At 41.1% G+C, this 24,552-nt stretch overlaps 1 protein-coding gene across 1 annotated transcript in view; it reads right to left on the bottom strand.

Annotated features, from left to right (window-relative positions):
- The window catches only part of LOC130595450 (guanine nucleotide-binding protein subunit alpha-14-like), a 77,770-nt gene that overhangs the window by 4,279 nt on the left and 48,939 nt on the right, over nucleotides 1-24,552 (bottom strand). Inside the window, 2 exon segments of the mRNA XM_057402189.1 lie at nucleotides 1,197-1,325; nucleotides 9,809-9,960. Coding sequence (XP_057258172.1) covers nucleotides 1,197-1,325; nucleotides 9,809-9,960 — 281 coding nt within the window.

Here is a 24,552-nt window from a genome sequence, read left to right as displayed (position 1 = left end):
AGCAGCAGGTCAACTACTATGAAGAAAATTAACTTTATCCTACCCAAACCCAGTACAAGTGTATAAACCACTTTAGGCAAAATGCAACAAGTAACACTGGAGTTTTTTCTGTGTTGGTAGAAGTTTTAGCAAAGGCAGATGTGAACATACTCAAATTTGTTTCCCCATGCACTCTAAAATCTCCCTTGCCACCCCTCTCACAATAGCCCCCCAGCATAGTCATAACTCACTACTTAAAACAATGAAAATGCTCACAATTATCAGTTCCGCATCAAATTCCTATGTTTTTTTGACAGTTAAATATGTCTCCCACATTTTATCCAGGTCAAAGGATTACCTAGAACATTCCATTTTGTATGAAAAAAACACCAACAAAATCACAGTTGGTTTGACCATGTGTTATCAGTGTTGATTCTGATTCTGTGTTGTAACTGTGTTGTAGGCAGGTGTTTGTTCATGATGAAATGAGTAGTTTGTGAGAAAGAGCTTTTTTCTTTACTATTACATGGTAGGACAAATACAACTTTCTACTGTCCTGACCCTCCGCTTTTTAAACTCCTCCTTCCTTCAGTCACTTTTCCTAATGTTATCTTAATGCAAGTTGTAAAGTCACATGAGGGCTTTAATATCTATTTGGATCATCTCTTCCAAGCAGTTACAGTCAGGAGGCAGAAACTGTTAGCTCTAAATGGAATTAAACTACGTTCTGGTACAAACCTCATGTTACCGTAAATACCTTGCCTCTGCAGCCTCCCCCCACATCCAAGGCTTTTAATTAAAGTAATAGTTCAGCATTGTCCTGGGTTCAGCGCCCAATGTGGGGTCCAAGGGGTTGAGATAACGAGAGATCTGTCCGGATTAATAGTCACTCCTCACAGTGCCGATTTATTGGTTCTCAAGGTTGTTCCTCTCTGTCCCTCCGGGAGTAGGGGGAGGGAAAGAAGGGGGAGAGTGAGTGAATGAGTTGCCTGACTGGGTTTAAACCACGACAAGCATGCACAGTATGAGATGTTTGAATTGGGGGAGGAGGGAATCACGTAATGTAATTTTCAAAAAGAATGTTTTGAAACACCACTCAAGTTATTGTATTAACTGAAAGGACTGGAAACACAGGCAACACTCTTTGACTGCAAAGGTGTCATGAACTTTAGAAGTAATGATGCTGCAGCTACTTTTGTAATGGTGTACTAAATTACCTAAATGTAGTATTTTCTAAATCAAAAGGATACTCAAGAATTCCTTTGGTTGGCACTTGGTATCTAAGAATATCTTGCTGAGTTGGCACAAATGAGGACATAGCAATATGATCAAGGTCAGGGAGATAACTGGAAATTAAATATACAACAGAAACAAGATTAATGCACTATCATAAATTAATCACACAGATCCAAAACCAGAGGCTTAACCAGTAATCAGAGAAGTGTTCACACAAAAGCAGCTAAAGAGAACTTCAGTTGTGCATGGCCTTAGCGCAATTGATCTTGGCATAAACCAATAAAACCCTTCAACTTTTATTTGAATAATCTTTGCTCCTACCCCAAAACCAGTATCAGAATTAGGACTGGAATGCAAATATAAATATCAGTCCCAGCCATAACATTTACCAATAGTACACTATTCACTGCCACTTCATGCATGATGCTAATACTGAACACAAGCTGGGTAGAATTCAGAAAAATAATTGATGGAAAGCACTGCAAACATGAATCCCTCAAACTTGTATATATTTTAATATATTTTTAATGAATTGCTGAGGTGAGTAGCTCGAGAGAGGACGCCTTCAACACTGGAGCTGGTGGGAGATCAGCGTCCAGGAGCCTCAACTCAGAGCGACGAGAGCCACCGAGGGAGCTTCAAGTCCTCGACAGGACCTGCCCGGGAGCCGGCAGCTCAGCTGACGAGAGCGAGCAGCTGACTCACAGGGGGCGGAGCCAGGAGCAGCGGCACCAACCCTGACTGGGTAAAAACCTGCCCCAGGGAGCGCGGCGAACAGAGCGGGTCGGGGCGGTTCGCGCGGGCCGGCGAATGGGGTGGGGAGCACTCGGCGTATGAGCAGGGCCCGGTCCGGGAGCTCTGCCCTGGCTGCCCCGGCGGTGGCAGCGTAGGCACCCAGACAGAGCCGGTGAGAGGGGAGGCTGCAGTGCAGAGGTCGGGGTGTAGAGAGTGCCTGCACTGGTCTGGTGAGGGGAGGGTGCACAATGGGCAGGGCTGCACTCGCTGCTCCCTGGTGGAGGTGCTCCTGCGGGATGCTGTCAATAGACCGTGAGATGCCAGGGAAGCTGAGAGGAAGCAGGAATGCTTGCTCCTGGCCCAAACTGTGCAGGGGCCTCGAGCTTCACCTCTACCTCATGAAGGAAAGAAGGAGGCCGTTAACCTGGGAAGCTGGGAATTAGTGACAAAAAAAAAAACAACAAAAAAACAAAAGAAGAAGGAAAAGGACAACCAAAAGCAAGGGGCTTCCCCCTAAATTTGTTGTCCTCACACAGAACCGCTTTGCTGTCCTGCAGGGGGCTAATGAGGAAACGCACTTGAGACAGAAACAGCCGGCTGATGCACTGCTAAAGAAGATCTCTACTGGTGCTACTAGTTAAAAATGGCGGATTGTAGTAGTAGGGGACTTTACACTGAAAATGAAAGGGACAGAAGCACTCGTCTGTCAGCCTGACCCTGTCTCAAGGGAGGTGTGTTGCCTACCAGGGCCACAGATCAGGGATGTGGCAGAGAGGCTGCCTGCTCTAGTAAGTCCCATGGACTATTACCCACTTCTGGAGATAGATGTGGGATGCTAGGATTATAGATAGTAGTAGCCTGGGGAACATAAAGAAGGACTACAGAGTCCTGGGGGAGGTGGTTAGGGGCTCTGGAGCTCAGATTGTCTTTTTGTCAATTCTCCAGGATACAGGGGAGGACCAAAAAAAAGCTCGGATGATCAGCCAGGTTAATAAATGGTTAAAAGGGTGGTGTCATAGGCAGGGGTTTGGGTGTCTTGAACAGGGGACCCAAGCTTGTAGGCCAGGTCTAGTGGGGGCTGGTGGAGCTGGTCTGATAAAGAAGGGAAAGAGCAGTTTTGGTAGGAGGCTTGCCAGACTGGTCAAGGAGGCTTTAAACTGGATGTGTTGGGGGAGGGGGGCATCATTCCATCCCAACACACCCAGTCAGTTGCCAGAACCTATAATAAATGCTCGGAGCAATGCAGATACGTTCCAGCCACTCCAGCCAATCAGCCGGCTTCATTTGGAGCTCAGCTCAGATGCCTCTATACAAATGCCCATAGCAGGGGGAACAAACAAGAGGAATTAGAGATGTGTGCACGTCTACGGGGGTTATGATATAATAGGCATCACAGAAACATGGTGAGATGGCTCCTATGACTGGGGTGTTGGAATGGAAGGTTACAGGCTCTTTTGAAAAGACAGGCCTGGCAGTCGGGGAGGGGGAGTTGCCGTTTATGTTAGGGATAGGCTGGAGAGTATGGAACTCTGTCTGGGGACAGGTGAGCAGTAAACAGAGAGTTTGTGGGTCAGGGTTAAAGGGAATATAGCTATGGGAGACATTACTGTGGGGATCTGTTACAGACCGCCTGATCAAGGAGAACCTGCGGATGAAGCACTCCACAGACAGGGAAAGCCTCATGCTCACAGGCCCTTGTTCTCATGGGTGACTTCAACCACCCTGACATCTGTTGGAAGGACGGTAGGCCCGGCACAAGCAATCCAGGAGGTTCCTCAATTGTGTGGAAGACAACTTCCTTCTGCAAGTAATAGAGGAGCCGACAAGGAGAGGTGCCATGCTTGACCTTGTGCTCACCAACAGGGAAGGGCTGGTTGGAAATGTGATGCTCCAGGGCAGCCTTGGTTGCAGCGATCATGAGATGGTTGAATTTGAGATCCTCAGGACAGTGAGAAGAGCTTGCAGCAAGTTCACTGCCTTGGACTTCAAGAGAGCGGACTTTGGCCTCTTCAGGAACCTGCTTAGTAAGGTTCCATGGGATATAGCCCTAGAGGGCAGGGGGGCTCAAGACTGTTGGTTGATAATCAAGGATCACCTGCTACAAGCTCAGGAGTGTTGCATCCCAACTAGAAGGAAGTGCAGCAGGAGGGCCAGGAGACCTCCTTGGATGGATAAGGAGCTGCTGAGGAAACTCGGGGGGGCATACTAAGGGGGGGCATACTAAGGCACATGAAAATTAACAAGGTGCTTGGTGACAGCCAGCATGGCTTCACTAAGGGGAAATCCTGCCTGACCAATTTGGTGGCCTTCTATGATTGGGCTACAGAACTGATGGACAGGGGTAGAGCAGTTCATGTCATCTACCTGAACTTGTGTAAAGCTTTTGACACTGTCCCTCATGACATCCTTGTCTCTAAATTGGAGAGACATCAGTTTGATGGAGGGACCACTCGGTGCATAAAGAACTGGCTGGATGGGTGCACGCAAAGAGTTGTGGTCAAGGGCTCAATGTCCAGCTGGAGACCAGTAACGAGTGGCGTCCCTCAGGGATCGGTGTTGGGACCGGTCTTGTTGAACATCTTTGTCACTGACATGGGCAGTGGGATTGAGTGCGCCCTCAGCAAGTTTGCTGATGACACCAACCTGTGTGGTTCGGTTGATACCCTGGAGGGAAGGAATGCCATCCAGAGGGACCTTGGCATGCTTGTGAGGTGGGCTGATGCCAACCTCATGAAGTTTAACCATGCCAAGTGCAAGGTCCTACACCTGGGTCGGAGCAATGCCAGGCACACATACAGGTTGGGCAAAGAAGAGATTCAGAGCAGCCCTGCAGAGAAGGACTTGGGGGTGTTGGTGGATGAGAAAATGAACATGAGCCAGCTTCAGTGTGCGCTTGCAGCCCTGAAAGCCAGCGGTATCCTGGGCTGCATCAAAAGGAGTGTGACCAGCAGGTTGAAGGAGGTGATCCTGCCCTTTTACTCTGCTCTCGTGAGACCTCACCTGGAGTACTGTGTGCAGTTCTGGTGTCCTTAACATAAAAAGGACATGGGAACTGTTGGAACAAGTCCAGAGGAGGGCCACGAGGATGATCAGGGGACTGGAGCACCTCCCGTATGAAGATAGGCTGAGAAAGTTGGGGGCTGTTCAGCCTGGAGAAGAGAAGGCTGCATGGAGATCTGATAGCAGCCTTCCAGTATCTGAAGGGAGCCTGTAGGGATGCTGGGGAGGGACACTTCATTAGGGACTGTAGTGACAGGACAAGGGGTAACCGATTAAAACTTAAACAGGGGAAGTTTAGGTTGAATATAAGGAGCAAATTCTTTCCTGTTAGGGTGGTGAGGCACTGGAATGGGTTGCCCAAGGAAGTTGTGAATGCTCCATCCCTGGCGGTGTTCAAGGCCAGGTAGGACAGAGCCTTGGGTGACATGGTTTAGTGGGAGGTGTCCCTGCCCATGCAGGGGAGTTGGAACTTGATGATCTTAAGGTCCTTTCCAGCCCTATTCTATGATTCTATGATTCTAATGTTAAAGATCATACATTTAGTTTCTCGCGTGTCCATACAATCATTCTTAACTTTAACCTCCTTAATTTCACAAGCCTCTTGTGCTTTTCATGGCTGGAATTAAACTCTAAGATGACATTCCTGTGTTTCAATAAATGAGCAGTGCGTGAGCGGCAGGAAAAACCGATGGCTGGTATTTCTCTATGCAATCTATCTTTCCACCACTAGATGGCAGCATTAGATCAGCCAAAATCTTAATGCCTGTAAGACGTCGAAGGTGTATTCCAAATCAAACAACATGGCTGCAGCACGAACTTTCCTTTATTTAAGCACTAGCTCCACCTCGTTTCCTTTGGTGGAAGAGGGAGGGTATCTCTGCATTCTCCTCTTGCTGCCCAAACATCCCTCAAATTTGGGCTCCAAACTCAAAAATAATGTTACCACTCACTCAGAAAAGATTTGTCTTAAGCCTAAGAAAATTCCTCTTCTCCAGCAACATAGTAAATTGTTATGGAGATGTCATTGTAATTAATAGTAAAAGGAAAATTTAATGAAATTTAAAATAAACTGATTTTCAGTTGTGGAGGATTTCTAAGAAAATGAGTCTAGAGTAGGCCATTAAGTGGCACTATCCTTCTCTAATATAGGATTATATAAGGATAAGGCAGTCAAACATCTGTCAAGAATGATAATGCTTAACACACAGGAACAGATTGCCTATGTGTAACCATTCTGAGTTAAAGTTTACCATAAGTGCCTAATCTAAATGTCTCCTGCTGAAATTTAACCCTGTCATTTCTCAGCCTTGGCAGAAACAGCAAGGTGAATCTTCTAATCTCATGAAACAATCATTTTTTGACAATTAAATTATTTGAAAATGGGGAACAAACTTGTCTTCATTCTTATTTATATACTAAACTTTTCATGTAACTGAACTGTATGACCTGCCAACTTGTCTTATACAGCTGGTTTTCATGATTTCCCCCAAGGGAAACTCAGTTATGTACCAGCTGTGTGGATGTCAGAACTGGGAGGGATGATGGTTCCAGTATGTTCAGTAAGCCTAACGTTAGTTTGCTTCATCACTTCAGCTTCAAATTTCTTGTTTACCACAGGCCAACAGAAACATGGGTATAACTAACAAAACCAGAGTGAACCTATCTTCATTATGAGCCAGCAGTGTGACAGGGGGCCAAGGCCAATGGCATCATGTCCTGTATCAATGTATTTCTAATACTGTGGCCAACAGAGCCAGGGAAATTATTGTACCTTTGTACTGAGCACTGGTGAGGCCGCACATTGAATACTGTGTTGAGTTCTGGGCCCTTCACTACATGAGAGACATTGAGGTGCTGGAGCTGGTCCAAAGAAGGGCAAGGAAGCTGATGAAGGGTCCAGAGAATGTCCTGTGAGGAGCAGATGAGGGAACTGAACTACCTGAAAGGAAGTTGTAGCGAGGTGGGGGTCAGTCTCTTCTCCCAAGGAACAAGAAATAGGACTAGAGGAAATGGCCTCAAGTTGAGCCAAGGGAGGTTTAAACTGGATATTGGGAAAATTTCTTCACCAAAAGGGTTGTCAATCATTGGAACAGGCTGCCCAGGGAAGTGCTTGAGTCCCTATCCCTGGAGGTATTTAGAAGACATGTAGATGCAGTGCTTAGGCAAATGGTTTAGTGGTAGATTTGGCAGTGTTAGGTTAAGCATAGGCTCAGAATCATACAATAGTTATGGTTGGAAAGGACCTTAAGATCTAGTTCCAACCTCACTGCCATGGACAGGGACACCTCACACTAAACCATGTCACCCAAGGCTCTGTCCTACCTGGCCTTGAACACCGCCAGGGATGGAGCATTCACAACTTCCTCGGGCAACCCATTCCAGTGCCTCACCACCCTCACTGTAAAGCATTTCCTGCTTATATCCAGTCTAAATCCCCTGTTTAAGTTTGAGCCCGTTACCCCTTGTCCTATCACTACAGTCCCTAATGAAGAGTCTCTTCCCAGCATCCCTATAGGCCCCCTTCAGACACTGGAAGGCTGCTATGAGGTCTCCATGCAGCCTTCTCTTCTCCAGGCTGAACAGCCCCAACTTTCTCAGCCTGTCTTCATATGGGAGGTGCTCCAGTCCCCTGATCATCCTCATGGCCCTCCTCTGGACTTGTTCCAACACTTCCATGTCCTTTTTATGTTGAGGACACCAGAACTGCACACAGTACTCCAAGTGAGGTCTCACAAGAGGAGAAGGGCAGGATTACCTCCTTTAACCTGCTGGTCACGCTCCTTTTGATGCAGCCCAGGATACCGTTGGCTTTCTGGGCTGCAAGTGCACACTGAAGCTGGCTTGTGTTCATTTTCTCATCAACCAACACCCCCAAGTCCTCCTCTGCAGGGCTGCTCTGAATCTCTTCTTTGCCCAACCTGTATCTGTGCCTGGCATTGCTTCAAATGAGGCGTAGGACCTTGCACCTGGCATGGTTAAACTTCATGAGGTTGGCATCAGCCCACCTCACAAGCGTGTCAAGGTCCCTCTGGATGGCATTCCTTCCCTCCAGGGTATCAACCGAACCACACAGGTTGGTGTCATCGGCAAACTTGCTGAGGGCGCACTCAATCCCACTGTCCATGTCAGCAACAAAGATGTTGAACAAGACCGGTCCCAACACCGATCCCTGAGGGACACCACTCGTTACTGGTCTCCAGCTAGACATTGAGCCATTGACCACAACTCTTTGTGTGCGGCCATCCAGCCAGTTCTTTATCCACTGAGTGGTTCATCCATCAAATTGATGTCTCTCCAATTTAGAGACAAGGATGTCATGAGGGACAGTGTCAAACGCTTTACACAAGTCCTGGTAGGTGACATCATCTCTTCTACCCCTGTCCATCAGTTCTGTAGCCCCATCATAGAAGGCCACCAAATTGGTCAGGCAGGATTTCCCCTTAGTGAAGCCATGCTGGCTGTCACCAAGCACCTTGTTAATTTTCATGTGCCTTAGGATGCCTTCCAGGAGAATCTGCTCCAAGATTTTGCCAGGCACAGAGGCGAGACTGACTGGTCTGTAATTCCCCGGGTCATCCATTTTCTCTTTCTTGAAAACGGGGGTTATATTTCCCTTTTCCCAGTCATTGGGAACTTCACCTGACTGCCGTGATTTCTCAAATATGATGGCCAGCAGCTCCACAACTTCATTTGCCAGCTCCTTCAGGACCCGTGGATGGATTTCATCGGGTCCCATGGACTTGTGTACGTTCAGGTTCTTAAGATGGTCTCGAACCAGATCCTCTCCTACAGTGGGCCCAAGGTCTTCATTCTCACAGTCCCTGCGTCTGTCTTCCAAGACTTGATCGCTGCAACCAAGGCTGCCCTGGAGCATCACATTTCCAACCAGCCCTTCCTTCTCTCTTGGCGAGCACGTGGTCAAGCATGGCACCTCTCCTTGTCAGCTCCTCTATTACTTGCAGAAGGAAGTTTCTTCCACACAATTGAGGAACCTCCTGGATTGCTTGTGCCGGGCATACCGTCCTTCCAACAGATGTCAGGGTGGTTGAAGTCCCCCATGAGAACAAGGGCCCGTGAGCATGAGGCTGTTCCTATCTGTCTGTGGAGTGCTTCATCCACAGAGTCCTCTTAATCATTCGGTGTGTAACAGATCTCCACAATAATGTCCCCCATAGCTGTTCTCAATTTAACCGTGACCCGCAAACTCTCTGTTAACTTATCACCTGTCCCCAGAGTTCCGTACTCCCCCTGCCTGCCAGGCCTGTCTTTTCTAAAGAGCCTGTAACCTTCAACACTCCAGTTACAGGAGCCTTCCTACCATGTTTCTGCGATGCCTAATATATCATACCCCGTAGACGTGCACACATCTCTAATTCCTCTTGTTTGTTCCCCATGCTACAGGCATTTGTATAGAGGCATCTGAGTTCCAAATGAAGCCGGCTGATTGGCTGGAGTGGCTGGAATGTACCTGCATTGCTCCGAGCATTTATTATAAGTGCTGGCAACTGACTGGGCGTGTTGGGATGGAATGATGACCCTCTCCCCCAGCGTATCTGGTTTAAAGCCTCCTTGACCAGCCTGGCAAGCCTGCTACGAAAAGACCAGCTCCACCAACCTCCAGTAGACCTGGCCTCCCAGACTGAGTCCCATGTTCGAAATACCCAACCCCCTGACTATGGCACCACTGTTCTAACCATTTATTAACCTGTCAAATCCACCTAGCCTTTTTAAGATCCTCCCCTTTATCCTCCCTTTAATGGTTTGACTCAATGATCTTAAGGGTCTTTTCCAACCTCAATGATCCTCTGATTAACTGCATTAAGTCTGACTTGTCCTTGTGGTTATGCAGTATACTTACTACTTAGCAGAGTCTGAGAGCTGGGTCTCCCTTTGTCTGTCATAGCATTCTTGAACTCCTGTGTCTTCCCAGAGCTTTTTGATTGTTGCAACTTGTTTTCTTTCCAGTACTGCCACCTCATCCACTTCCACTTCTTTGATCTTTTGAGCACTCTCTTAATCAATTAAATTATTACACTACTTTGAGAAAGGATTGCTGTTTGCATGCAGCACACACTCTCCCCTTTATTATACTCTTCCCATCAACAAGACTTGGCAACAGAAAGGAACTTAAGAGAAAATGAGTTGTTTTAATCCTTGAATGCATTTATTTTTTTCAAGTTAAATTACTGCAACTGAATGTTTTAACCAAGTTAATCTTGCTTACTGTCACCCAGGTATGATTTTTCTTTGTAAAATGGGACCCTGACAGAAGTCAAAAGGAGCTATAAAGCTACTATTTTTAAACTCACTAAATTTTTATACGAATTTGTAACAGTGGTGATGTTTCTAAAATTCTAGATACTTTCTTTAGTACAGACATTTTTGGCTTGTTTCAGGACAGACCAGAGGCTGACGTTGCATAAACAGTCATCAAGCAGGCATCAAATTTCTACAGGCCATCTTCTGTTTAATACCTATCTCAGTGTAATACAGCCAAGATGATACTACTTTACGGAAAGAAGTAATTATTGTTTGCCCTCTTCTGTTAAGTGTAAGAGGCGTGGTAAAGATAAACCCAAGTTTTGTTTCTAAGGATACAAAATAACCTACCATTCTACAGCAGGTGGCGCAGTTGATTCACCCGAGGGAAAGGATGCCAGCCAGAGGGGCTTCGGCAGGCTTGAGGAATGGGCCCGTGGGAACCTCCTGAAGTTCAACAAGGCCAAGTGTGCAAAGTCCTGCACCTGGGTCAGAGCAATCCCCAACATCCGTACTGATGGGGAGGTGAATGGATTGACAGTACCCCTCCGGAGAGGGACTTAGGGGTACTGCCGGATGAAAAACTCGACATGAGCCAGAAGCGTGCGCTCGCAGCCCAGGAAGCCAACCGTATGTTGGGCTGCATCAAAAGGAGCGTGACCAGCAGGTCGAGGGAGGTCATTCTCTCCCTTACTCCGCTATCATCAAGAGACATTGTGGAAATATGCAGAATTGTAATACACGAGCAGTAGGTGCTTAACAGAAAGCGCTCACTAACATAAGAAAACAAACCAAAATGAGTCTATAAGCTTGCAGACCAAATCAAGGAACAGAGAGGAAATGCAAAGCAGCACAAGCACATACTAATGTCAGTTAGTGGAATAATATTTTTAAATGAAATACAAGCAACAAATTAGTTCCAGAAAAAAAAAACAACAAACAACCCAAAACAAAATAACCCTACAAACAAACAAAACACACTACAAAACCAAAGCAAAAGCAAAGAAACTGATCACATATATCAAAGGAAGGGGTAAAATTGTTTGGCAAATATGTTCAAAACCTGTCACTTTAATTTACTAGAATACTAAAATATGTTAGTCTGTTAAAAACCTATTACATTGTTTTCCACTGGAAATCAAATTTCTCTGCAATTTTTAAGCAACTGATGGTGTGTAACACAAAATAGCTAACCTGTTTTCATCAGAGATACTAAAAAGAAATAAAGTAATCAGGAGGGGCCCTGAATATGCATTTTTTCACTTCACATGGTAATACCACTGTGTAAAAGCAGTTTGTCTTTTGTGAAAGTGCCAAGAAACATGCACAAATGCCAGCTGAATGAGTATAATATTAAATACAACTTGTAGTAAGAACAAATCTTTGCCAGTCAACAAATGGATTACACCACAAATGACAAGTGTCATTTTTTAGATATATGAACAAATTTTATCTCCATCTGCTTTATGTGATGCATAGTACTGATTATTTCAGTAAAGCTTCTTTTTGGAGGGTCTGAATCTTCACACTTGGAAAAAAAAATATTTGATTTGATACCTTGCAGCTCTGTCCTATTTCCTAGGAAACTAAATGTGACACAGAACCTAAAAACCTTACAAAGCTCTTCGTATATAAATTCAGGGCTTATAAGTATGTGTTTGTTTCTTCACCCATAACCTAGGTTATCACTCCTTTCAAAAGCTTTCTGAGAAGAGCAGTCTGTTTGGGAGCAGTAACTACCGAAAATGCTTCCTAAATGCGCAGTGGTAAACACAAGAATTACTGATTTTAAAAGTGCTGCGGGAACTAATGTATCTCTGATTTTTCTAGAGCATTTCTATTTTATGGTCTTTGTCTTCATACCCCAGGTCCTTCCTCATTTGTCTGGGGAAAACAAACTGCAAAATAATTCAATGAAGCTTGTACTTGGAAGTGACAGCAGGTTCTTCACAGCAAATAAAGATCACAGGAAGGGACACAAAGTGGTTGCTCAGTATTGGGAGGTTACAAGAAGAGCCAGGTGTCTACTGCTTCAGAAATATGTTATTTACCAAGGTACAGCATTCATACCATATGAATAGGAAGTTTGTGTGTACCACTGAACATGTTTTATGCCTCTAATCATTTTTACATATACATTGAAATACCGATTGTATCTCATCATAGAATATATAGATATATGCAATTATGAAACATTATTATTAGCCCCACAAATTAAATTTCTGGGGAGGAGTATAATGTAATGTATTTTGGAAGTCATTGTGGTTTTAGTAAAACCACGTTTGTACTAATTTTCATCTCATTTTGGAACAGTCCCATCAGCTAATCTGACATAATGAATAGGATGTGTTTGTTTCTAAAGAAGTAAAAAGATAATGCATAAACTACGGGGAAAAAACCTTACAAGCCCCCCTGAGATTTTACGATCCACTACAGTGCGGATAGAAAGCTGCTATTCCCAGGCCATATAGAACTTGAGTAGAAGTTACTGATTAACAGTTAACATTTTAAATTTTACTGAGAAGTTATGTGAATTTCAACTGTTAGCTTCTTGTTGCTGTTGTTGAAAATTCTTGATTGAGTTTTGCTGAATTACTTACAATTGCGTATAGCTCCTCTGACATTTTGTTTCTTTGTACCTCAACCTCTGTGACTGAGGTAAAGTACACACCAAGAGACATCTAAAATTAGCTACACAAGTACCTATGATTGTTTTGTTAACATATTTTGGTTACAGAATGAATTGAATATGAACAAACCACTCTGAAAACTAAAGAAGAGGAAGCTAAAAATCAGCTGAGTTCTACATAAAATTATACCCTGCTGCTACTACCAGTATCGCCAAATTATGACCAGAGGAAGAGATGAAAGGTAAGCATATGATAGTTGGTTTCAATTTCTAAGTAAGTGAAAGAACATTTAGATGACGAGAATTAAGGAAGGTGAAAAGCAGAGAGAAATTAAATGATTAAAACATTCAGGGTTAGAACATTCTAAAGATTTATTTATTCTAAAGATAAATATATATTGGTTTTTTTTGGAGTCTCTCATCATTCAGTTTTAATAATGCATTGTTCTATGGCTATCCAGTCTGTTCACAGTCTGGATAACTGGACAGGAACAGCAGATTAAGTTGAACATTAAATTTTCACAAATGAAAACAAAGATTTCATAACCATCCTGGCTGTGCACCATCCATCTGCCATAAACTTTGACTGGATCTTTCTTACTGAACCTATTCTGTCTGACATGCATATGCTGTAGTAATTTTTTTCTCTAAGTTTTCAGTCATTATTAGTCCCCCCATCTGTGACAGTAGCAAGAACAGTAAACTGTACCCCAGCTAGCAGCAAGCAAAACAAGACTAAGAAGTACAACTGAAAAAATACCAGGCCAAGGTACCACCCAGATCAAAATCGGCAACATTACATTTTTGGCTAAAACCTGATCGAAAACAAGACCTCACAGTTAGGTCTTACATAAAATTTAATTGCTTACGCTAAAAAAATCATAAGGCAATCACAAGATGTTTTTTTGTTCTTCATAAAATGAAACACTTTGCAGTTTATATATTCACCTTTTGTTAAATTATGTGTGAAAGTGCATCCATGTATATGTACCTGTTGGTCAACTTTAAACACGAAAGAGTTGTTTCTACAGCCCAAATCTTCGTTCACGAAGTCAAGCCATTACATCACATATATGTGGAGTAAAAGTAAGTATTTGCACATATAAATACACAACTATGCACACACGGGTACAAATATAAATACACACGTACATATACATGCAATCCGTGGCTTCCAAAAGTAATTTTACAACACTTACAGTTTACAGGGGGTAGGGAGAAACAAGAACTATTAGTATAACATTCCCAGATATAACCAAGTGACATCCTCTATTTCTTGGTACATTTTTTCACCCTATAGTAGAAAAAGATCATTTTCTGGCACAGTGCAAAAATATCTGGGTCATAGCTTGATTTAATGATCTGCATTTGAAATGGCTGTTTTAATATTTTACAAATTTTGTTATTTTCTTTCCTGGCTACCCATTGCCATCAGCTGCAATCAGGAACGGTTTTAAGAGAACTGTGTGCAAGAGTGAGATGAACGTGGATTCTTTCCTGCATTTACTAACCCACAGCATGACTTAAAAACATGACTTAAAGCATTTAGTAGCTAGCATATATTGATTGACATGGAACAAAAATATTACATTTTTCTTTATTCTCAAGGAAGATGCATCTAGAAAGACAGTGAGCCCCTCTACCAAGGAACTAAAATGGCTCTGATCTAACAAAATTTTCTAGTGGTCTATTAATCCAAGTGGGTTTTACACAAGTTAATTTTTGCTTTTCATCTTCACAGAAAATGTATGCAGTGTTAAAATCTTCAGTCTAGCTGCAGACAGACTGCAGACTTGCAAATGCAAGACTGCTTCCTGTTAATGTAAATGATCACTGAAATCTTGTTTGTAAGATTAAGCAGAAGCAACATGTCAGTAATGCTAGCAAGTTGAAAGTTCAGAGCATGTGCAATTTTTATCAGGGCTTGCACAGTGGGCCAAGTTTCTGTTTCTTAAAATTAAGAACTGTGGTTGAGGGATGGGATTGCTAATTTCCTTAAAATTATTTTTCCCATTCCTCAGTAATATTTATCTCACAAAAAGAACTACAGTTTTCAAGATCAATAAAGGCAATCTGAATAGCATGAAAGTTTTAAGAGCCATAACCACTATTCCCAGGAGGGAACCAAAGATGTTTTTTACTCACTTCTGAAGGTGTCTGTCACTTTGACACTCTGTGTCCCTAGGTTCCAGGTGCCAGCTGCAACAGAAAGGTACAATGGAACACTTGCTACTGCTACTTCTCCATGCAATCACCAGTAATTTCCCTGGAAATTGCTTTTGAACACAAAGACAACCAAGAAATTTTGCAATGATCTGATAGTTGAAAAGACTGACAAGCTCAATAAAAATGAGAAATATGGGTAAAGAAAAAAAAATAAAAAAAAATCACAGAGAGATGTACGATAGCACATGAGATGTATGAAAGAAACAAAAGCCCATTCAATTTTGTTTTAACATGGCAAGGCCCTAAGTGACGTATTACTTCGCTTCTCAACACATACTTCAAGAGTGTCAAAGGACAAAATCAAAGTAGCAACAGATAAAGGGGCATAGTTATCTAAACTGAATATGAGAAAAGACAATTACTGACTTAAAAATTTTAAAAAAACCCAAACAAACAAAAAACAAACCGGGAGAGCAGCTGTCTCTGTAGCAGATGAGGAAAAAGCCCTTTTGTCTGATCATAGTGGGTAGAACAAAACAGTAATAACCCTGGAAAAGAGTGTGCAAAACAATTTGCATCACTGGAGATCTTTAATAACAATTTACATAAACATCAAGGTTTAGATCAATGGAGCTGATGTTGCTGTGGAGGGGAACATACACAGATAAATGAACTCCTTAGGCTCTCTCCAATAGGATAAAAATTAATTTCTTTCCTTTAGAGAGTGCTCCTCCTTTCTTGTCCCCCTGCTCCCCCCCCCCCCCCAGTGGAATACTAGCTAGCAATAGTTCTTCCTACAGCATTCAGACCCGTAAGGTCTGGTACTTTCTCTTTGATCAAAACAAGAAGTTACAGTCCCACACTATTTCTTTAACCTGTGATAACTGGAATTTGGGATATTAAGAACTCCACGTCTTTTTTATCTCACATCTTTGGATTATTTAGAGGCAAGACTAAATATGAACAATATACGTATCAGAACAACACATATTTCAGTTTGCCTTTGTTACTCAGTGTAAAAAAAGATGCTTAAGCCTCTTGTCATCTTTCTAGGAAGCAAAATCAAGGAAATCTATATCCTGGCTATTTGGATATGTTTTCCTGCAAATATTAAAAGAGCTTTCACGCAGACTTTGTGCGATCAGCGAGTTGGCCCAGCATTTTTAGCTGATGCTGACTGTGGAATTGTCATCCCTTTGTACTCAGTCCTGGTGAGGCCACACCTCAAATCCTGTGCTCAGCTCTGGGCCCCTCATTGCATGAGAGATACTAAGGTACTGAAGGGTATCCAGAGAAGAGTAACAAAGCTGGTGAAGGGTCTGGAGCATAAGTCAACAGCAAGCTGAACGTGAGCCAGCTTGTGCCCAGGCAGCCAAGGCAGCAAATGGGATCCTGGCCTGTATCAGCAATAGTGTGTCCAGCAGGGACAGGGCAGTGATTGTTCCCCTGTACTCAGCACTGGTGAGGCTGCACCTCGAATCCTGTGTTCAGTTCTGGGACCCTCACTACAAGAGAGACATCAATGGGCTGGAACAGGTCCAGAGAAGGGCAACAAAGCTGGTGAAGGGTTTGGAGCACAAGTCTGATGAGGAACAGCTGAGGGATTTAGTCTGGAGAGGAAAAGGTTCAGGGGGAACTTGATCTCTCAGGGGAGAGCTACCTAAGAAGAGGTTGCAGCGATTTGGGTGTTGGTCTCTTCTCCCAAGTAGAAACTGACAGGATGAGAGAAAATTACCTCAAGTGGTGCCAGAGGAGGTTTAGATTGGTTACTGGGAAAAATTTCTTCACTGAAATTTCCAGTCAGTCACTGGAACAGGATGCCCAGGGAGGTGGCTGAGTAACCATCCCTGGAGGTATTTGAAAAGCCATCCCTGAAGGTATTTTAAAAGACATGATGGCTAGGGATGTGGTTTAGTGGTGCATTTGGCACTGTTAGGTAACTTACAGTTAGGCAACTGTAAGTTGGACTCTGATCTTAAAGCTCTTCTTCAACCTAAATAATTCTGTGATTTTATGGTTCATCATCAGATCAGCACATTGTAACTAACCTAAAAATTAGCATTTACAAGAAATCACTGAATTTAAAGTAACACCAAGGGGGTTGCTTTGGTTAGCATTCTTCCTAAAAGCACACTTTGCTCACATGTCAGGTTCTTCCTCTGAAAGTATGCATATATGTAATTATGCTTCCTATCACAGGTAACAACAGCAATTATTTTACTGCTCATGCTCCTAATTTAGGTTATTAAGTTTTTTATAAATTATTCTGTCTTTATGTGAATACTTGAAGTGCCAGAGAAGTTATTAGTAAGGTCAAAGCAATTCAATTTTGCTCTTCTAGTAGGACACATTAATTGCATTTTCTCATCAGTATATACTAAGCAGTATACAAATAAGGTATCCTTTATATTCTCAGATCAACCCTTGAAGTCATTTTTAAATTCCTCTTATCCCCAATTCCTTTTTGAAATATAGTTAGATCAACAGCCTTTGTTCCTAAGCATACCATATTTACCAAAGTAAACCCAAAATTGTTTAAATTAGCCTATTTTATAAAATATTTCTTGTCATCCAGTGCTGTCTCATTATTTATGACCCCAGAAATACAAACATTGTGGTATCAAATAGATTTCTACACCATTCATTCAGATTTTGATACATATGTTCAATTGCTCCGTTTCTCCTTTCTTTTAGTCAGTTAGCCTCTCCAATTCATTATGTAGACTTATGGGATTGCTTATCACACTTCTTATTGGAGATTTTTGGGGATTTTTTTTTTTTTTTTTTAATCTTTTACCATGCCTCAGAAATAGCACTTTATGTAACTCCTCAGCCTGCTTTTAATTAATCTCAGTTCTGTTGGGTTTTCATTATTTTCTGGTATAGTTAGCACTACATGCAATAATACTGAACAGCACAAAAGGGGTATTTTCAATCATTCACAAATGGCAAAAACTGGCATTCTCACCCAACACTGTTCTTGAGTCATGTTATTTCTACTCTTTTGCTGCCATGTTATTGCAATAGCAGAATCTGAAGATATCAAGTGGAAAGCTGACTACAAATCAGTTAATTGTATTTCAACCAAGCTCAAATGCTTAATTTTTTTTTTAAATATTCCCTCTTTGATACATATGTGATCAGCAGTAAAGAAGTTACCATGGACAAAAGACAGAAGTAATTTATTTGATAATGCAATATTCCTTTTCAAGAGCATGAAGCTTTTAAAAGAGGAGAAAAATAGAAAAAGTGTAAATTTCACTAAAAGATCACAATATACCACACAATGCAACTGTATTTTCATATATGGGTAATGCACTAATATTATCTATTAATACTGCATATGAATGTTCCATAGTCTTTACCCTTACAAACCTCTCTGATACCTGCCGATAGTCTGTTTTCCAATTACTCCATTTCCAGTGATTCTGAGAAGAGATTATGTCAAGAAGATGCCAGTTATTTGAGGAACAGGTGATAGTCAGGAACATTTATCTACTTGCCTGTGATGCGTAAATATATATTTTAATTCAATCACTCCTACTAAATGATGATAAAAAGAATCCAGTTCATATGTCTGTATCCTGTTTTTTACTAGAGCTATTAAGAAATAACTGTATCCTGCCTTCATTCAGGATTTGCTGGTATAAGCTTCCAGAAAGCCCTAAAAAGAAAGAAATTTTTAAAAGTAAACACATTTTGATATTCCTCACCTTTTTTCCATACATACACTGGATGTTGTAAACTCTACAAGTTTCCAATTAGCACTCTTTCAAATCCTAATATAAAAGATCAGGTCAGAACAACCTTATACTGCAGCAACATAACACTGTTAAATCAATAATAAATTATTGAGATTACTTTTCTATTTTTGTTCCCCAGCAGTGCTTAAAAAAATGAATTAAAATGAATTTTCATCCCCTTCAAATAATACAAATATATATATGCATAACAGAAATTTTATCTTTTCCTGAATAAATCATGCTGGTTATGTAATTCTGGAACATAGACTAATTTCAGCTACAGAATTTAATCCAGCTAATCCTGTACATAGCTGGATTTACTCAGCGTATTATGAGAAATGGCAAGCAAGTTTAATATGAAGATGTGGATTAATCTCTATCAATCATTGTTTCAAGGGTTAAATCAGAGGAATAGCTCTAAGTACACAAAAGCTAACACAATGTGCCTTTGGGTTTTGCAGCAATGCAGTGTTCCTACCTCTTCAGTGCTCAGGCAGAAGCACACCCACCTCATCATACACAGTCTTCTGTGCCATACTTTCTTGCCACATCCTTTGCATACGCCAATATACTTGCACAAGTTTGTCCTTCATCCAGCCACCTTATCATAAAACCTGCCAGAACCTAACTGCCCTTGAGATGTCTCTTTTTTGTAACTTTGGCTGACACATCTCAATGGGTTTAAAAGTTACAAGAGATGAAGAAAACCAGCCATGCACACAGTGTGACCACAGACTACTTCTTGCTTAAGAAACTAGACTTAATACTTATTGAATCTATTCCAGACTTATAAAACAATAGAAAAGCCTTATGAATTAGTCACAATACATTTTTAAAAAGTTCCATGAAGAAAAAAAAGTATTTCCAAACAACATTATTCACTTTATATGTGTTAAAATTAAGAAAAAGGTTACTGAGAGATTTTGCTATTTGGTTGGTTTGTACACATAGTCCATCAATGACTGTAATGGAGTTCTTTCAGATTTACAGGGACTCAGCAAAAGCATGAATAAAGTTCTGTGGAGGTACAATATGTGTAGATTCCTGAAAGGAAGGAAACAAATTCAGGGAAAAAAAAAAAGTGATTGGATAACGTTCATCTCAACTCAAAACAAAACAGAAAAGTGCAGCTGGCTACGAACAGGAAATTAATCCATGCCTTGGTTTCCTTCCTTGAAAGTAATGAGGTTCACAGATCCAAAAGCTTTCATCCTTGTTCTGTACAGCTGTGTGTGTAGAGCAAACCTTTCAAGTAGTAGGAGAGGTGGGAGTCCTGTTGATACAGACTACTTTGAGATTTCCTAGGCTGAGGAAGAGTCTCAATTAGCAAATTCACAGTCAGGAAAGAAAACGCATCAAAATGCATGCATTTAGGTGAAATAGAATGTTGCTTTTGATAAGCAACAAATTCAACTATTAGCCCAAGAAAACCACTTTTCAGACAGAACTTGCATAGAGTTTCTTCCATCCGAGGTGCAGAGATTTAAAACACTGGAATTTTCACAGTGGAAACTGTCAGGTGTAGGACAAAAGAGTGACATAAATAGGTTTTAAAAGTTGTGACTATTGTATATGTAAGAGCTACTGGGATCAAGAAAAGATCACCAACCAACTGAAGACATGCACAGAGAGAGAAAAAAATACAGAAAAAAGGACAAAAATGTGGGCGTTTAACTTCTACACTCTACACTTTGGTGCGAGTTCACTAGATTCTGGTGCAAGCTCACTAGATTTCCCCCACTCCAAACCTATGCAGATACTAAAGTGGTGAGGGCGTAAATGTTGGTACCACAAAATTAATTTCCTCTCAATTTATTTCTGCAGTTCTATCAGAAAATATCTCAACCTCTTGGAAACAAAAATTCTTGTATTACAGAGAACGAGAATGTATTGTGCAAAGGAAGTTATGCAGCGAATAATTACAAACAATCCTGGATATTTACAATGCTCAAAAATTGCTATCATTGAGTAATTCAGTGTTCCTGCATCCTAGCTAATTTCTTAAAAACTGTGTATGGAGGTTCTGTTGCCCAGGCAGCTGGGGACAGGATCCAGATGATTTAGACTTTATGAGCTCAAAAGCATCTCAAAAGAAAAAAACATCTTTCTTTCCTAGGACTGTCACGTAAAAAGATAGTATTAATTATGAATGAGAACTATTACTTATCTCTTCTCAAACAGCAGCAGCTTGTCTCTGTGCATCTGAACTACCAAGACTGCCAATAACTTACACTGTTCTTGAAAACAAATTGTGTTCCTGGAATCAGACTGTGTCAGTTAGTCCCTATACACAGCTTCCCATTTCTGGTGAATTTTACTTCTGACTTCATTACTTCTGACGCACCAAATCCTGACCTGAATAAAGAAAATATGTGACATGCCATCAGCAGGTGCCTTGTATAAAATTACATACTGTCACATTCTTAAGACACACATGAATGTCAAACTTAAAAATATAAAGAAATACATCATGTCCTTGGAGACTCCATGTTAAGAGCATCTGGAGAAAATGAGGTTTCTTGCCACCTTAAGTTTCTGCAATATGCTACAAGAACAAAAAGGGTAGTAGTACAGTTCCCCTGTTACTTTCAGGACACAATGCTGCATCTCCACCATCACTCAGTACTTAATAATGGCATACAACATTCACCCATCACTCCCTACAATATTTTGGTTGTGTTTGTTTGTTTTAGGATTTTTGTTGTGCTTTTGTTTTTTAAATCAGCTGGACATTTCTTTAAATAGTTGACAGGCCACACCAGACCTCATGAATTCACTTACCTGCAGCTTTACTAAAACACATACAGGAGACAAACTATTTGCAGGTTTGAATCGTGGACACTTATTTCTGACTGCTCTTCATTAAGACATGTAACGGCTTCATCAGGTACAGCTGAGCATGATTATTCACAATAAAGTGAGAAAAAAATTACTGAGAACAAGACTGATATAGCCACTCTAAATAATTAAAGATAGTTCTGAGTATTCAGTTTACCTGCAGTTCAGTTCTGGCTAAGGACATCACACGAAATACATTAAAATTAAGAAATCACTTATCAGTAAAAAACCCACATTAAATACTCTCAATTCAGTATACAGGGAAATATGAAATAATTTTTTTAAGTAAAAGTGCACCTTTAAGAATATTTACACCTCAATTGGCAACAGTCCAATATCTAAATATGCTAGATGACTCCCCAAAATGTACCTTAGTTTACAAGATTAACATTTCAGTCTTTAACATTTTAGCTATCCTGCATACTAGACTGGTTCTTTCAAACTTCTTCTGTCTTCTGTTACGAAATAATAAATAGACCATTCTAAATTCGAGAGTATCTCTTTATTCTCAAACAGAAATATAGAGACTCTTATGTTAGACTTCTGTTAATCCAATTTCCCACCTGAAGCTCAGAAGATTTTGCATTCTCAGCTTCTGTTTAATTCACTACTAGATCACTGATTTAAGTAATGAATAGATCCAATGAACTTTATTTAAGGAATTTATTCCACATTTTCATGAAAGCCATTTATTATTCATTACTAACCCTTGAGCTTTTAAAAATCCATGGACACAGAAGCCAAATCTTTCCTTTCCTGTCACCTGCTCAAAGATGGAGAAGCAGACCACTCTGCACTCTGTCTTTGACTTTTAAAAGGCAAAAGGAAAGGAGTAAGATTCACTGTCATTTCTTTGTTAAGTAGTGAGACCCTCTAAGCAAAGAGACTTAAGGGTATGGCACAACTCCCACCTGCACAACTGATTCCTCAGCCATCTTTATCAGCAGTAGAACTGGATAATAGAGTCTTGATGAAAATACTAGATATTATGAAGCACTGAGCAAGAAATTTGATGTACTGACTGAAAACTCTGGGCTGCTAAAAACAGTATGTCAAGACAGAAGATGTATATTAAATGCCTGCCCAATTCATTAATGGTTTACTTTGACAAGGCATGTTGGAAAACCCATTTTCCTCTATACTGATGATGGCTGTTACTTTTAAAGAGATAGAAAATGAATGGAGGAACCAAAGAGCTGACATTTTAGATCATATGTTCTGATGTACTGCTCTTGGTAATTTATTCCAAACGCTCTGTATACGTTAGGAGAGGAGACAGAGAGTGAATGAGTTTTTTCACCCAGCTTAGCTTTGTCACTGGTCTTGCAAATCCTAGGTATGGGCTCTAATTTTGTTACGCCTTAGCTCTGTGGGAAGAACAGAAGGTCAGCGTTCCAGTGTTGCAAACCTTCCCAGCAAACTGTTTAGAAAACATTTCATAAAGAAAATGCTTGATGAATTCTCGTAATTTTTAAGCTTCCCTCTGAGTTCACATAATAAACATCACTCTTTCAGTTTTTTATATTAACATGAGTTAAATACTGCTTGTGATAATTTGCAAAATATTGCTTTAAAAAATGTATTTGCAAATGTAGGACAGTATGAGCCTCTTCTTCCCAAATAACTTGTCACATATGTCAGCAAAATAAGTGCCATGCTTCAGTACAAACAAAAGAAAATTCAACAATCTGGAAGGTGTGGGGAAGAGACAGAACTCTACTCTAGAGAGAAACAATTCAAACAGACTTGGAAATCTGATTATGTAGACAGCTGAGCATGAATTTCCAATGCCATACTGAGGCTATAAAGGCTAATGTAACTCTTGCTAATAAAATCAAAAAGTACAACTGCTTTATCTCCATTTTTGACACAGATGCCTCAGTATCGGAATTTCAAATACATTTTGTAGTTCTATAGCAATGGACAATACTGGATCAGACCAAATGTCTTTCTATCTTGGTCTTTAGCTGCGGCCAAATTGGGTATCTAGGGAAGACTAAAAGCACACTCAGTATTTCCCCTTCGCATATATCATCTTCCAGCATCCAATCACTTGCAGATCAGTGAGGCTCTGATCTATGTGTGATTTCTATGTGTTTAATAACCCTGAGGAGAGATCTGTTCCATTCACTTGACTGTGACTGCTTGAGTTCTTGAACCTACATGAGTAGGTTCTCGTGTTACCTGCAATCCTACAGGAAGGAATTCCAAAGCTTGACTAATCTTCTGTGAAGAACCACCTTGCTTTGCTTTCAGTCTTCATCTGGTGCTCTACAGTTCCTGATGAAAAAATGAAAACTAAGTCAACCTCTTCTCTCTCTGTGCTATGCTAGGTTTCATAGACCATTATAACCACTCCTTCCCTGTCTCTGTACCAGCTCTCAGTGATCTGTCTTCGTAGAAACTATTTCATAACTTTCTTCATCCTTTTCCAGGCCTGCTATACAGTTTTAGCAATGGGGAACCAAAACCACACAGGCTTAGGTAAATGGAGGATTATACAGTGGCACAGAGATCTCCATTTCCTTCTTAACTTTCTTAACTTTCTATTTTGGCTGCTCCATTGTGACTGTATTTATTTTAGCGTAGAACTCATAACCAAACCAGAAAGCAAAGTTTTCCAATTGCCTCATGTCCCTCCAAGCAACACATCTTACCACATTGAGACTTGGGGAAAAGCTAGTTTAGCCACTCTGCCTCTTGATTTTTAGCCTACAGCATGAAGAAGCTTGGAACTGATCCTAATTAAATGACTGGAGCCATGCCTAGAATGTACCTTCATGAGAAAACTGGAACTGTTAAGGAATCAAAGAGAATAAGCAACTCAAAAGTGCAGAACAGAAAGTAACAGATAACTATTCAAGATAAGCAGCAAACATGTAACAATATCCACATGCCAAAAGTGGAAGGTGGGCATCGAACGGAACAGGGCACCTTTTCCATCCACTCCTATGAGAATAACCACTG

Source organism: Pezoporus wallicus, unplaced genomic scaffold, assembly GCF_028554395.1.
Source record: "Pezoporus wallicus isolate ANWC-B61680 ecotype Strahan unplaced genomic scaffold, APGP_CSIRO_Pwel_v1 contig_6275, whole genome shotgun sequence".
In the NCBI taxonomy this organism is placed as follows: Eukaryota; Metazoa; Chordata; class Aves; order Psittaciformes; family Psittacidae; genus Pezoporus; species Pezoporus wallicus.
The sequence above is the reverse complement of the archived record's forward strand: the minus strand, read 5'-3'. Positions and strand labels throughout refer to the sequence as shown.